The sequence below is a fragment of the Bemisia tabaci genome, chromosome 10 (genome assembly GCF_918797505.1).
Source record: "Bemisia tabaci chromosome 10, PGI_BMITA_v3".
NCBI lineage: Eukaryota > Metazoa > Arthropoda > Insecta > Hemiptera > Aleyrodidae > Bemisia > Bemisia tabaci.
In genome coordinates, this window is record NC_092802.1 from 37,179,676 (window position 1) to 37,196,000 (window position 16,325).

At 38.7% G+C, this 16,325-nt stretch overlaps 1 protein-coding gene across 2 annotated transcripts in view; it reads right to left on the reverse strand.

Moving 5' to 3' along the window:
- Positions 1-940: 940 nt before the first annotated feature.
- Positions 941-16,325, reverse strand: part of Ipk1 (Inositol phosphate kinase 1) — a 54,632-nt gene continuing 39,247 nt past the window's right edge. For both annotated transcript variants that reach the window (XM_019040551.2, XM_019040542.2), the window contains exon 11: positions 941-16,018. In XM_019040551.2, the coding sequence (XP_018896096.1) occupies positions 15,841-16,018 (178 nt within the window). In that variant the 3' untranslated portion in view covers positions 941-15,840. The remainder of the gene's footprint in view (positions 16,019-16,325) is intronic.

Sequence of the window (16,325 nt, forward strand, 5' to 3'; positions counted from 1 at the left end):
GGGTTACGTATTATATAGCTTTCTGATGATTTATTGCTCTACTTCTCAATCGATATTATGTAAATTCCGAAAATGTGATGTTCGTTACACGGTAAAAAGTCAGCGTAAAAGACAGCACATTTTCGGCCGTTTATAAATTGAAATTGAAAATTAGAACAATAAATCTTTGTAAAGTGTTACAACACGTAACCCTGTGTAAATTAATGCAAAAAAATTCGAGCGATTATCATTATTACTAAAAATATGACCACAAAATGTGTTGTCTGTTACAGCGACAAAACTATTCCAGTTGACGTGAAATCACCCATTAGTATTCCTGCCATCAAAGAAATCTTGCTTGAGAACAGTTGAATTTTATTTGAAGTGGATTTCGAGACTTCCCTTGCGAAATTCCATTGCCGAATCCTGGACTCTGAGAACACTGTTATTCCTCCATTTAAGTGCATGTTAAAAATCGATTCTTGGTAAGGCAGCTTACTTCACCTTAAATCGATATTTTTCACGGACTTAAATGGAGAAAAATCAGTGCTGCTGACTGACAAAATCACCATTATGTGATTCATATTCCTCATGAAGTTTTTGAGAAAAATGAATGCTGCGTGGTACTCAGTAGAGTGGCGTGCTTTGCGATATATCGATATTTTCCCATCAAAAGCTACGGTAAAGAATCGATTGTTAGGGTGTCCGTTGCAAACACTTGGTTTATCGATCCTTCTCTATAGGTTTAAAAGGCCGATCAATCAATGTATTGCAAAGTACGCCACGGCCACACCACTGGTGATACTTTAATTCATACCTTGACTAGAAGCTCATCCAGAAAAACTAAACTGAGCCATTAATTTAATAAAAAAAATTGATTCAAGTTTTTAGCATTCCGCTTTGTGCAGTATTGAAAAGCTAGTGTGAGATAGATTTGGCTGTAAAAAACTAAAAAATCATATGGAAATAAAAACTACTTTATTCCAAAAGGGTTCAATAATTTAACAATTTTCTTGTAAAGTGATAATAAGGACAATTTCATACGGTGCGGTTCCAAATGCAAGAGGGAACCTCTAGGACTTGTGTCCTTTTTTAAATAGTCCAACCATATTATGGTTAAGAATTCTGATTGAGAGATTCAAGAAAAAATGGTAGCAACTTCAATTATCTTTAAACGGGCAAGAAGTGGATGAAAAGTACAATTACACAACTCGATATACAAGGTGATCCATAAATTCCGCATTGTTTTCAATCCATTAAAAATATCGATTTAAGGTGAGGCAAGCTACCTCATTGTCGATTGTTTACATAGATTGTTCGGATTGTTTTGCACACGTTTAAATGAAGGAAAAATAGTGTTGCCAGCTTTCAAAAATCGCCACTGAGCAATTGGCATCACCCCAGTAATTTTTCAAACAAATTGATATAGTCTTGAAATTACGCCAGTGCTCCTCAGTCAACAGAAGCTCCAAACTTTGAAGGGGATCACCCCATAAAGGGGCAAAAGCCCTTGGGTTCCGAGAGTGACGCGGGACTTTTTAATGGATCACCCTGTATATTCGCCGAGCTTGTGGCTTCGGCTCGTAAACAGAGCAAACGAAGTAATTCCATAAATTAAATAAATGAAACATTATCTAAACACAAATCATTTTAAAATTATAAAACATCATATGAAATGTGCATCAAAGGCACGATCGAAAGTGGCTAGAAGAGAACTGAATTTGGAAAAAAATTGAGCGTGTTGTTTATAAAAATCAAATTGACTTAATTTTGTTGTCGTCTTAATAGAGAGATAAATTGTAATGTTCCACTTATACTCAAGGCTGTGAGGTACAAAAAACAAGAAAGATGAGTAAAAGTAACTCTGGTTAAAATTACTGGCTATATTTTCATTCATTTTTTTAATTTTTTATTTTTTTCTTGAACCATTCTGCAATTCTTTAAAACTAATTTTAATAACATTCTTCAATTCTCTCTAAAAACTTTTAATCACATCCATTAATTTTTTTAATAAGATTTATGAGCTTTCTTAGATCAACTCAAGTATCTAAAAATTACATTTTTTTTTTTACTCAGCTTCATTAGTCAGAACAGCGTTTTCTGTATCCAGATTTCTTGGTTTAATGAGGTGGCGATGATAAAATAGAATACTTTCAGTCATATTAAAAACAAACAACAATAATAAATACATAAAATGATAAATACACCCTTTATCTTGAAAAGAGAGCAGGACATATTTATGTGAATTTCATTTGATGCAACATTGATAAACAAAAAAAGTAGTTCCTCAGTAGCGATGTAGGTATCCACTCATCTTTTACTCGAAAATCGAAAATAAGGATCGATCATCAGGGTGTCCACAATGAATGCCTTCATGATCAATTCTTTACTACATATTCAATTGCGGGAATACATCGATCACTCACACTTTGCCATTGTGGTTCCTTTTAACATAGTTACTTTCTTCAGTTCCCAAGGACATCAACTCGTCTTAATTTTATGATAAACCGGCAATATTTCTCGCTTATTCATAGAAGCACCTATCTAAATAGGGAAACCAGTGAAAAATGTTGATTTTAGAATGGGCCAGAAAAATTGATTCCTCGGTGCAAAATGCGGTTCAAATTTAATTATACACTCATTGGGTGAAAATATTAAAAAACATGTGTTTTCATGACAGCGATTCACAGACGACCACCATAATCCTTATGATACAAGATTAGTCTGTGCTAAACAAGGAAATATAAAGATGTAATTACCAAAATATAGTTAAAGTAATACAGAAATACAAAACAGGTAAAACAAAAAGGTCTGATTTCTAAGCCGAAAATGTACATGATTTTCCAAGATGATGCTTAGTGGACAGTTTCCATAAAACATTGAAAATACGTTCAGAGTACATTTGACATGATAAAAAATGGTGAAATCTTAAACCATCTTGAAAGACATTGTGAGTTTAACACTTAAGTACCACTTCAAGAATTAGAGGAGAAACGTGCCAGAGAGATCCTATGGCACTCATGCAGTCATGCCATACGTTTATTAAAAGAAACTGTTCAATCAAACATGTTTATGCTAAAAGGAACTATGTTGCGGGCAAACCCTATGCATGTAGTACCATTTAACATAAATACATCCAACGAAGAGGTAGGCATATGACTTATTAGGAAGGAGTAGTCTTTTGATAAAGAAAAAGAAAAAAAAAGAGTACCGACTGGGTGAATTTCAAGGGTCCAATTGAACGTACGTATGTTGGATGCTGACCCAAGATTTGAAACTAATTTTGAGGGTAACAGTAACAAAATAACAAATAAAAATTGAAAAAAATTGACTTTGATTTCTACCCAAAACTAATCAAACGGCATGTTTCATGATAACTGAATGGTATTGGTGCATTCTAGCAGTAAACAAGTCGACCCCAAATTTCAATGCATTCTGCAAATGAATTCCTACAGTTTTGCGACCAAAAAGTAAGTCTGAGAAATAATTGCGATCAAAGCAGCTTCAGAGTCAGAGAAGCTCTTCTCTACCAACATTCTGTTGGGTCTATGCAAACTCTGGAAAAGAAGGAAAAGGGTGTCTACTGGGGTCCTTCGAAGGATTTGGAGTACTTCTCAGGGACTTTTTCCGAACCATTGAGAAAAATTGAGTATCGCCTTTGATTTTGGAAGTAAGTATACTTTTTTGATATCCCAAATGGGTACGAAGATACATTGAAAAACAGCAGAAAAACGCTATTTTTCGCGTTTAATGAGATTCTCCCTGCTCTAGCGGCGGTTTTCTCGGGCCCACAATAAAACTTTGCGAGTCAGTACCAAAGGAAATTTTATCAGCTTAAGTTTTGGAAATGCCTATTTTTGCAACATCTTGCGCTGGAACGGAGGTATTGAGAAAAAACCGCGGAGAAGCGGGATTTTTTTCGATTATCCGTAGTTAGCATGAGGAAAATTTTTCGGGAAACCAAAAAATCGGATTCAGCAACCAAAATTGCATAAAAATTCGTCATAACCTGATTGAGCCTAAAACTTTTTTTCAAAAATTCTACATTGACCGGATCAAGTGTACTGGAGTTCTGTCTCTGTACTGCTCGGGCGGACAGTGGTCTGTATAAGTATATTATTCATTGGTCTATTCACAAAAAAATTCCTGGTGTCATGTCAAGCGATTCAAACTGAACTCCATTCGAATGCTCCATGCAGATTTTTTTTGTATTGTTTTGAGTGGATTTATACATGTATCACTATATTATTTTCTATATAAGAGATTGCCGTCGTGATTGACGGAATTAATTGCTTTTCTCTAAGGAGCCATTAGAAATATCTATCTACTACCAAGATTGTAATGATCAAATTAGCTGTTTACAGAAGCTTACCTCACAGATTGATGTCTGTCTGTCTGAACTTTAGAATCTACAGTCAGGCCTCACACCTCCATCTTCTATTTCATTGCAATTGTCGTTAGCATTTTGACTGTTTCTATTTTCTATGTAAATGCTAATTGACCGAATTTTTTTTACAAAATATGAATCTCCCCTAAGGGAAGAAGCACCCTCCGCCCGCTTAAACAAAGGCTCTGTTATTCGGGAAGCACTGGGCTACCCGCAGGCGGATGGAACCCTTCACTTTGAAAACTTTCTCACAGAAGCGTCTATAGAAAACATTTTCCAAAAAACAACTCGTAAAGTATGGGGCGTATTTTATGACCTAGGAACAGAGGTTTCTGGATTTATTCGAATTATTTTCGTATTTAAGTTAATTAAACTGGTCTTAGACACAATTATTTTTCGGATATTACTTCATTCAGTGTTTGGTTTTTCATGGAAATTCTTTGCAGCCTTATTTACATCCCTAGCAAATTATCTCAGTTATTCTCACCATGTAAACAAAAATGAGCAAACATATATCCGTAACCCAGAAGACCCCCTCCCTCTTGCAACCCCATCTGTGCCATCCTTAAAAGATTCGCTCCCATCATACGTTTCCCGCTAAAACTAGCTGCTCACCAACCATTCGCGCGACTTATCCCTGTTATTTTTTCTGTACAGCATCCATTCGGCATTCACCAAGCAAATCAACACAGAGAAAGAAATCATTTTCCATGAGTTCCTGATGCGTTGGGCAACTAACGACGGCATAGTATCCGCCTTTTACCTATTTGGGCCTGAGAACTTACTGACACAGCTCCGAGAGGAGCTGTTTCATATGTTTGACTCTGAGTGTACCCTCCTTTGTCTAATGATAGACCATCAGCCAACAATCTTCGCGAAATGAAGAAGCTCGAAAGGGATTCCTGGTGGTAGCACGCCGACTGGCAGGCTTCAATAGTTTTACCCAATGCATTGGATCAGAGGGCGATGTTTGTGCAGGAGACTAACGAAAAGGCTTTCGAGGAGATTTGCAAAATCCCAGGTGCTCAGAAAAACTCTCAAAAGGCCAAAAACTAGAGGTATTTCTGAAATCATTGTTGGTAACTCCTATGAGTCGTATTTTTAAAACAGAAAGTTGGCTAGAATCTGAGTGACGCCATTACGATCCAAAGAACTTCTTCGTTCAAGTAAATATTGAATCTTTTTTATTAAGAATAAATGGAATGAGTGTTAAAGAATTATTTCAATTTCAAGTAGATATTTCATTTAAAAATTTATTTTATGATTCATATTCCATTAGAATAAATCATAATAATACCAGAATGTTTTCAGTAGATTTTACATTAGCAGACGATCCATCCTTGGAAATGATCCAATTAAACTAAGCACCGTTAAATGAGATTAGATTTTATGTTAACTTTTAGTCGCTAAAAAAGCCCGCAAAGTCCCCCCCCCCTTTGTCACTCCAAATTTTCATGTTACTATCCTTTTTTTCCAGCATGGCAACATACCATTCACTCATGGACCAATACCCCATCGTCCGTAATTTAACGATGTCGTTCGCACGAACACTCATTTTTTTTTTTCAAATATTTCTCCGCGGGTGTCTTCCAGGTTTTGTTTTTTCTTCTTTCAGCGTGCATATTCTGGCGACATGCATCCTTTTTTAACTACTTCGCCTCGCCCTTCTTAAAAAAAGTCCATTCACGCCCATTCTATTTGAGAAAATTCCTGAGCTTCAGTCTTGTTGCGACTCCCGATGTGTCTTTAATTGTATAATTATCGAATAAACCCTGTCAAGTTTATTCTTTGTCGATCATTGTGTCCGACTCTACCTGTGGTGGACTCCATCTACCTTAAGTTCTATACTTCTTATTTACTTAATTGTTCATATATCACTGTATTTTATTCTATTTCATCATCTTTTAATCTATTTATTTTATTATTTATTACAAATATTCGTCTTGGGAGCAACCATGACATGTATTTCTTGTGTCGATTAAATCTAGACCATATATATTATGTGACAAAGTGTCCATATGATATCTTCAAATAAAATTTGCACAAAAACTTTAAAAAAACACCTCTCTAAAAAATGCGTATACCGTGTTGCTCTTGGTCACTTAGACTTACAACTGCTTGACTTTTTTTCCAGCATGGCAACATACCATTCACTCAGGACTCACTAGGACCATGTGGTATTTTGCGTTATGCTTCCCGGTTGTCGCCGGACTCACAGCATTCGATTGTGCACGACCTGGGGAGGTTCATACTTTCTCCTACGAACCATTGGGAGACTGTGATCTTCCTACCAATGACTCCTGGACTGCTACACCCTGGACTGGGACAGTATTACAATTCCCCGAATTTGTGGACCGTCCCCATAGAACCTGCAGGCTAGAGCTGAGACAGTACACTATGTACTGCACTTACTCAAATAATCCCACACAGCTTGAGGTACTAACCGATGACTTCACACCCGTCACTTATCAATTAACGGAGCGAGAGTGTCTAGATGCATGGCAGTATAGTAAGACAAAGCTGCAAGGAGCTGAAGTCTCGGTTACAGCACCTGGGGTGACCAAGATATTGATCGGGCCGAACTTAGACGATGCTGGCTTTTGCACAAGTTCAAGGTCGACTAGTAAAATTCTGAAAGGAGTTTTGGAACTCGAAATGTCAGCTGTCCGTGAATTTGCGATCACTCACATGGGAGAGGGTCACCGAACGCTAGATGGCTCCACTTTAAATTGGAGCCCTACAGGACTCTCCAGCCATACCCTAGACGGCATCATCGTGCTGACCAATAATCCGCCCAAAACAGAATGCAATTGGAAAGTCGTACAGCCAGGAGAGGGAACCATTGTTATTGCGTCAACTCATAAACGGGACCTGGTTATTCAGAGGAAAACAGCTGCATTTACGTTGCTTGATCCCATCACTTTGTGCGGATTGGAAGTGCATCCAACGACAGACCCCTTGGTGTTTGTTAGTAATACTTCCGGGCTTGCTATTCCTAAGATAGATCACCAATTTCAAGGATCCTTGAACACACTGCTACGAGCCGGATTGGCCGGCCAAGAGTTCTTGACGAAGCTGGCCTTGGGGTCAACCACTCAGACAATTTTGAGAAATCAATGTTTATTAGAACAGATGGTCCGAACCTCAATAGTGCAAGCGGCCAGAAAACATCCCGAATTAGCAGCACTCACTATCACTGGCTCTCCTGGATGGATCTTATACCCCGCTGGACACGGTGTCCGTCTAAAAGCATGCTCAGAGTTCCCAGTGGCGATAATTGAACAACCAACATGTCACGCAGATATTCCCGTTCAATTGGAGAATACAACCCAAATTATGTATATGGACGCCTTGAATAGAACCCTATTGCCATCTAGTTACGAAATCTCCTGCGCAGATCCAACATTGCCCATAGTCAAAATACGCTCTACACTGTGTACCATTTACCATAAATACATCCAACGAAGAGGACCTGGGGAGGTTCATACTTTCTCCTACGAACCATTGGGAGACTGTGATCTTCCTACCAATGACTCCTGGACTGCTACACCCTGGACTGGGACAGTATTACAATTCCCCGAATTCCGTTATTTCTTATGGAGTTCATATACTTCGTCGTTCCCTTCACACAAGGGCGCCTCTGGACCACCTCATGAGCTCTAGGAAGAATGGTTTCCTATTTGAATTATGGCTCTTGTGGGGGTCGAGACGCGCCCTTGTGTGGGTGGAGCAACGGAATTCTACCGGATAAAATGTAATTGAAATTATTCAGATTTGGAATTGGACTTTTCGTGTAAAAATTTGTGTTAAAGTTTGCTTCAACGACGTGGCGAGAGGCCCTCCATTGCAGTGTAGCTCTTTCACTTAAAAGTGATTACTGATCGACTTATCTGGACGAAAGAATGAAATTTGTCAAACTCTGCGGGAAGTGACTGTCAGTTTGCTGTTAAGAAATTACGTTTTGCGAGCAATTATTCATCACTGCAACAGGGGGCCCGCGCCGTGAAGGAAAACAGAGTCTCAAACATCGGTGGAGAATCACGAGTGTGAGAGTTTTGCTGATGTAGCTATTCGTGTTCGTATCGATCGTCGGACCATGCTTCGTTTCTAGTCTCTCACCGTTTTTCTCGGACTCCGTATCGGACCCATGCAAGATGGACCCAAGCAGGAAGTGCGTCATCTGTCCCAGCTGCAGGCATCTCGTTGTTGTTGCTCCCAGTGGAGCGGAGCCTATTGGCTATCACCTCCTGGTCCCACTGCGGAAACCGACCACTGCATGGCCTCCGGCACCATCCAATCCAGCCGTCCAGGCCAGGCCAGGGGGGTCCAGCGCGAATCCGCCGCCCCCCTTTGTCGCTTCCGCCTCTAGCCGGGACCCCCGGGTTTTGGCCCGTGCCCACGGAACGTTCCAGCCGCCGTTTCGGCCCACCAGACGCGGGCTGTCACGAGGCTGCCCACCTGCTTTTGCGTGGGAGCCCTGATCTTCGACTCGGATCTTCGCCTCTGATCTGATTTCGATCTTTCGACTTATAACGTGCTCCTGTTTATATTTTTCGTTTTATTTTCTTTCTCTTTTATGTAGTCTAATTAAAGTGCGGTTCATCTGTTTATCCCGAGTGTTTATTTTTATTTGCTAATAACTATTTGCTACTTGTTTATGCATATTTTAGTTTCAAAAAGGAAGGATACTAGAATAGGATACTGAAGGATACTACTGATGCCTAAATGATACAATTATTGATTAATTACAAAATAAGGGGAGGAAAGAATGAAGGAGATATTTTTCCCTCAAATCGTAAGAAGGTTTTTTTTTTACGTTCTGTTTATAATTTGAAAGATCAACCTTGAGCCTATTTCGTATGGAACATAGTAGCTTTTATGCAAAATCAGTGTTGGAGTTTTTCTCAGTGACACGGCGCGCAGTGGTTCGAATCAACGGGGGAGATCGGACACAACTTGGCACTTCTAAACATTTTTGGCTTCATAATCGGAAAAGTTACTTACAGCGGAGTTATAGCGGAGTATTCCATGTCCAAAGGCTCTGTTATTCGGGAAGCACTGGGCTACCCGCAGGCGGATGGAACCCTTCACTTTGAAAACTTTCTCACAGAAGCGTCTATAGAAAACATTTTCCAAAAAACAACTCGTAAAGTATGGGGCGTATTTTATGACCTAGGAACAGAGGTTTCTGGATTTATTCGAATTATTTTCGTATTTAAGTTAATTAAACTGGTCTTAGACACAATTATTTTTCGGATATTACTTCATTCAGTGTTTGGTTTTTCATGGAAATTCTTTGCAGCCTTATTTACATCCCTAGCAAATTACCTCATTCACTCTCACCATGTAAACAAACATGAGCAAACATATAGTCGTAACCCGGAAGAGCCTTTCCCTCTTGCAACCCCGTCTATGCCTTCCTTGAAAGATTCGCTCCCATCATACGTTTCCCACTAAAACTAGTTCATCACCACCCATTAGCGCAACTTATCCCCATTATTTTTCTTTATAGTGCCATGCAAATCAACACTGTGAACCAGATAATATTCCATGAATTCCTCACTAGATGGGCCACTAACGACAGGATTGTATCCCACTTTTACCTGTTCGGACCACAAAACTTATTAACACAGCTCCGAGAGGAGCTGTTCCACATGTTCGACTCCGAATGTAGGCTGCTGTGCCTAGTAGTAAACCATGAGCAGACTTATATACGAATACTTCGCAACAATGCTAAAATGTTTTCAGTTGACTTTACTGTTACAGACGATCCATCCCTAGAGATGATCCAACTGTATTAATAAGTACTCTTAGATTTTAGAAAATAAATTTTATGTTACCTTTTAGTTGATAGAAAAGCCTGCAACCCCCCCCCCCCCTCTTGTCACTCCAAAATTTCAATTACCTAAATTTTTTTCCAGCATGGCAACGTACGAGTCACTTATGGACCAATACCCCTTCGTCCGAGCCTTACTGAGGAAATGTGATGATGAAACAAGAATAAATCTAGGTTATGCATATGCATTGCCGTTAGATGTGACCAAATTCTATTTTAAAACTCTATATTTTTCCATTATCCCACAGTCCTTCTTAAAAGACTACAATGACGAATTGCCATGGGACATCCTGTCCATTAGATACATATAAATTCTCCTTTAATCAACTGAAGTGTTTTGGTCACAAAATCAATTGTTGTCTGTACAGTAGAACAGATTTCCTGACGGAGCATGGAATTGAGATTTTTCATGAAAGTCTCTGTTGGTATTACGTCAGTGCCAGCAGATTCTTAACGCCCGATTCTATTTCTAAATTTGCCTGGCTTTGCAAACCAGACCGGCTACATCCTCAGGTTAAAAAGTAATTGAATTCACGGCATTTTTATGCCATGGATAGATATAACGCCTATGGCCCACCAGTTAGACACTGAGAAACAGTCATACGCCCACCCCACATTGCCAATGCAATCCGCATTTACCCTACACTGCTAATAAGCAGGAACTTTTAAAGCACCTCTACTAATGCTACACAGCGTCCTATTATCTAACTTCTAGTGCTCTCCATTCATTAAACGTTTTGCAAGGGATGTGCTGTACGTCAAGTCTCTCGTCCTCTCGGCACTAGAGTCAGGGCAAACCCCTGGTGCTTAAACATAGACTTCAGATGCGTTAATTAGCTATTACTGCTCTGGCTATATGTCCAAAAATCGCTTTCACCTTTGCTTATGGGATGGGAGGATGGGAGAGGAGCCACAGATGTCATGCTCATATTTTACACTTTTTTTTAATTGTATAATTATCGAATAAAGCCTGTCAAGTTTATTCTATGTCGATCATTGTGTCCAACTCTACCTCTGGTGGACTCCATCTAGGTTAAGTTCTATCCTTCTTATTTACTTAATTGTTAATATATCACTGTATTTTATTCTATTTCATCATATTTCAATCTATTTATTTTATTATTTATTACAAATATTCGTCTTGGCAGCAACCATGACACGTATTTTTTGTGTCGATTAAATCTAGACCATATACATTATGTGACAAAGTCTCCATATGATATCTTCAAATAAAATTTACACAAATAACTTTAAAAAAACACCTCTCTAAAAAATGCTTATACCGTGTTGCTCTTGGTCACTTAGACTTACAACTGCTGGAGTCTGAACCGCAAGATTTGAGATTTAATGAACACGTGCAGCCCGACCAACCACAGATCTCACCCAAGATGACAGCTGCCGTCCGAACATGTACACACAATCTATTAGGGGTTAGCGAAACAATCAACCAATTTGGTCAACTTATACACGCTGGTAAACAGTTTCGTACCATCGTAAACGCACCACTACCAAGTGACGTCGTTCGTCAAGCAAAACAACTCCGATTGAGGGACTTTGTTCCTGACCCTTTTAAGGTTACTCTTGTTAACCTTCCGGCTACCGTTGAGTACTTATCCAACGAAACAACATCCGACGCTGTGCGTGGGCATTTCATTAGGAATAATCCTCTGATACCGGGTGTTGAATTTGTTCATGGTGTTCTTCGGAACCCTGACAACATAATAAAAGAGAGCTACGTCTATACAGACATGCTAAACGACATCAGCAAGTTTAAGCGGTTTTCTGCTTGCCTGAAGGACGAGGCAAGATTCGCCACTGTTAAGCTAGACGGGATTGGAAGCCCTGCCGCCCTTATGACTGCGTATAATTTAGATTTACGCATTAATGGTACTGATATTGAATGTCCCTCTGATGACGACTTTTACACATCCGAACATCTTGTACACGGCTTTGTCGTTTTGGGCATCATCGGACTATGCGGTGAGACAAATTCATCCAGCTATGTTGGCCCTCAAGCCCCAGAAGCGTGTTATTCGAGTTATAACGCGTCATGGTACACTGTGCATGGTGCACAGGCTGAATTGATCCAATTGATCCATTTCAATCCCGCATAAATTTCAATCCATTAAAAATATTGATTTAAGGTGAGGCAAGCTGCCTCATTGTCGATTGTTTACATAGATTGTTTCGATTGTTTTGCACACAAGTTTTGTTTTGCAGGGAAAAATAGTGTTGCTAGCTTCCAAGAATTGCCACTGAGCAATTGGCATCACCCCAGTAATTTTTTAAACAAATTGATATAGTCTTGAAATTACGCCAGTGCTCCTCAGTCAACAGAAGCTCCAAACTTTGAAGGGGATCACCCCATAGAGGGGCAAAAGCCCTTGGGTCCCAAGAGTGATGCAGGACTTTTTAATGGATCACCCTGTATATTTGCCGAGCTTGTATCCAAACATATGCCAGGGAAAGGCCACTCTTAGGCATACTAATATTCAACGCTTAATACCACTTGGACACACCGCGGTCCAACTTCAATTATTTTTTGGCAAGGAAAGTAGAGATAGCCTTAAAGTGGATTCATCGTTGGAAAAGTCATATCCGAGTTCGAGAAACATTGAGAAATATACCATCATTCGCCCTAACGCGTTGCCTTAGCCTAATTCAATGACGTATAAACACTAAGTATGTAAAGCCATTTTTTTTCTTCAAAGGTTTCTCAAATTTTTTACTTGGCATTTGACGAACATCAAATGAAAATGATGAGTTTAAATCCAGAAAGTGACAGTATTAAAAACAAAGATTTAAATACCCAAAATTTTTCCATTTAAGGAAAAGTGTGGCTGTAATTGGGGCTGTAGAATTGGACACATACCAAAAGATGGCAGACAAGAGAAAATATGAAGCTAAAGTTATTAGCCCGAAAGCACATACTATGGTCTGCCTCTTTGAATTGTTCAGAGAAAGGATAAAAGAACTAAGGGTAGGTCCAGACGTTTTTATTGTTGGTAAGAACAAAGAGACTAACCAGATCCGACAGAGGAATCACACGACTCTCGGAGTTCCATCAAATCTGCGACACTTTCTTACAGGCTTAGGATGGGATGTCCAAGTAAGAGGCACTCTCTCAAAGTACAGTTTCACACTTTGCCGAACAGCGATACTCACAAGTAACTCCAAACATAAATTTTCAGAAAAGATTTGGGTGAAGAACCCACCAGGCGCAACTGGGAACGCAACAAACCATGAAGTATCTGACAGTGTGAGAGCATTATGTTTTAAACTTTTATGTCTCCTTTACAAAGATAAGGGATATTAGGTACCACAGTCCTTCAACACCTCTAATCACACCCAATAAAATGATAAATGCTGATGAAATATGGCTGATGACTGGACGATATACAAAGATGATGAGGACGATCCACAGTCAAATGCACGACATCCCTATTGTCCAGATGTGCATTTGAAAACAGCAATACAAATTCACGCAAGAAGATTGCTAATAGATCAAGTGATAGACCCTGATTCTGTTTCTAATATGGTTGCTAGGGTAAGTGCAGTCAATTTAAAAGAGAATTGGACAGTGTTTATCCATTCCAATAGCTGGTCTATCAGTTCTGAATGGATGTACTTCTCAATCCCATGAAGATTAATAAGAGAGACGTTAACCAGTTTCATAAAAAGTTTGATCTAAACTTCAATTTGGCCCATTCTTTTACAAGGAACGAAATGAAAATGCTACTAAAAGACTTTTCATCTTCAATTAAGAAGAATATCATGAAAAAAGACACACTTCAGAAACGACCACTTAGTATTTAGAAATGGCATAATACTAAACATTTGTGGGAGTCTATACGGTATACCATGAAAGACCGACAGATTGCAAACGACCACACTTGTGATTATTTGATGAGTATGTAACTGATATGAAATTTATAGTAAAGTCGAAATATTGCATCATCATTTACCAGAATACATGTTGGATACTAGATTACATGCAAATTGTGGCAATAACTGATACTATAAACTCCCGGTATCTTCCTCTACTGTCCTGCCATCTTGCTCTCGTAGACCAATTCCTTGGTCAGCTTTCATTTTTCTTTGTTAACTTTTAATTCAGACACAAACTCTACGCCCAAATTGTAATTAGTCCATACATAAGTACTTTTAAGGGAGGTGTAATGTGCAACGCACGGTTCCCCCTTCTGTGAAAATGTATATTTTTTACAATAAAGTAGTTCAAATAAAAAAAAGGGGGAAAAAAGAAACGACTTGGGTGGCAGCAGAATGAGGCTTTGGATTTGTACCAAATATTAAGAAGATCATTGTGACAAATCATGCCAAAGATGCCAAAAGTATGCTAAAGATATCAAAATTGTAATCTCTTCTACATATACTATTCAGAATGGATTTCCCAATCCATGGACACGGAAACAGAACAATCTGTGATCTCAATTATATTTTTACCATGTAGGTCACAAATAACGCATGACACACTTCAGATTACCCATGGGACTTTAAGTCTTTCACTGAGACATTTAATATAACATTCCAAAGTTTTGCCTAAAACAGCTTGAATCGCAATACTTCTCAGACTTGAAGCAGACTGAAAAATGAAAACCAAACGCACGGCAGATACTTTGAAAAATCTCTGAAACGGCAAACTTTTCAGTATTCCCCTCCTTAGAACTAAAACTGATTCATAAATTAAACTTAACGATTTAAAAATTGGTTAAGATTCTTGTATGAGATTACTTCGCAGTGAGAACTTTTCAGTTCCCACAAAATAACAAAAAATAAAATAAAATAAAAATTAGTACATAAAAAATAAAGAAATATGAATGGAATGATCCGTAAAAATATGACTAAGTGGAAAGACTTTGAAAGTATCAACGCAGCAGAAAAATTTGACACCATAAAGTTTTTTGATTTGGATGGTTTCGTCTAGGATGACCACAAAAATATGGAAAACAAACGGATTTTCATTTTTCACCACCGATTGTTGGAAAATTTTCAACATTTGGTGAGGACTAAGGCTGAGGTAGGGAATCTCATGAATAGTATGGTGACAGATTATTTAATCACACCAAAATACCTACGAGAAGAAATCTTGATGAAGGAAAAATTTGCTGGAACAGTATACCTTGATGATATAGGTTTATTTTATACCTCATCAGCCGCCCTACTCATTCAGTCAAACCCAACAGGTAGACTGCTTGCAGGTACACTGCATACTAAGCTGTACCTAACCCATCTCCTGGACCAGGATGTAAAGAAGAAGCAGGAAAAATTATTACCTACTGTCATGTAATGTATGAAAAAAAAAATTGGCAATGTCCGACCACAATGAGTTTTTCCTCGAAGAAGATGCAAACAATTGCCTGATTACTTCTTAACGATTCAAGAGTCCTTAATCGTGGCCATCCTGTTTTCATCATTACACTGTTAAGTAAAAATCTTCCACTGGGTCACTGAAAATTTGCCCCTTAAACGAGGAAGTATGGAATTTACCTCCAAGAACGCCAAATGTTACAATAACGACGATTCAATGACACAAAGATTGAAAATAAATACCTTAAATAGGTTGATACAATTGGAGATATAGAAGAGTAGAAAAAAAACAAATCACAAGCAAAATTTCCTAGCTGTTTGCTGAAACGCTGAGGAGTTTCAAGCAAGCGGAGATTACATCACAGTCACGTTTTTTGTGCTTCTCGATGCACGAGACCGGCTTCGGGTCCAGGTCCGAGACGCCAACGTTGAACACGTGCGGCTCGTTGTCGAGATCCCGCAGCAGATGACAACTCGGAATTCTTTCCCTATAAGAAAAAAAAAAAATATCTTAGAGACATAGACATTAACATGGATACATAAAAGCATTAAAACAGAAGATGTTTGCCTGCATCAAGGTTGCCAGGTAATGCCATTGAAAAAAAGGGATATTTTACATGTGTTTCACCTCTTAAGACCCAGAGATTTCACAATTTTCATAATCCTTCAGTCTTGAGCCAATTTCAACTTCACTTCCCGCATTTTTACTTTCCACACTGTCAAAAATTGCAACAAAATTAATCTCCCTTTTGCAGCGTAAATTAGAACATAAGAGCTTGCATTTAAATTATTCAA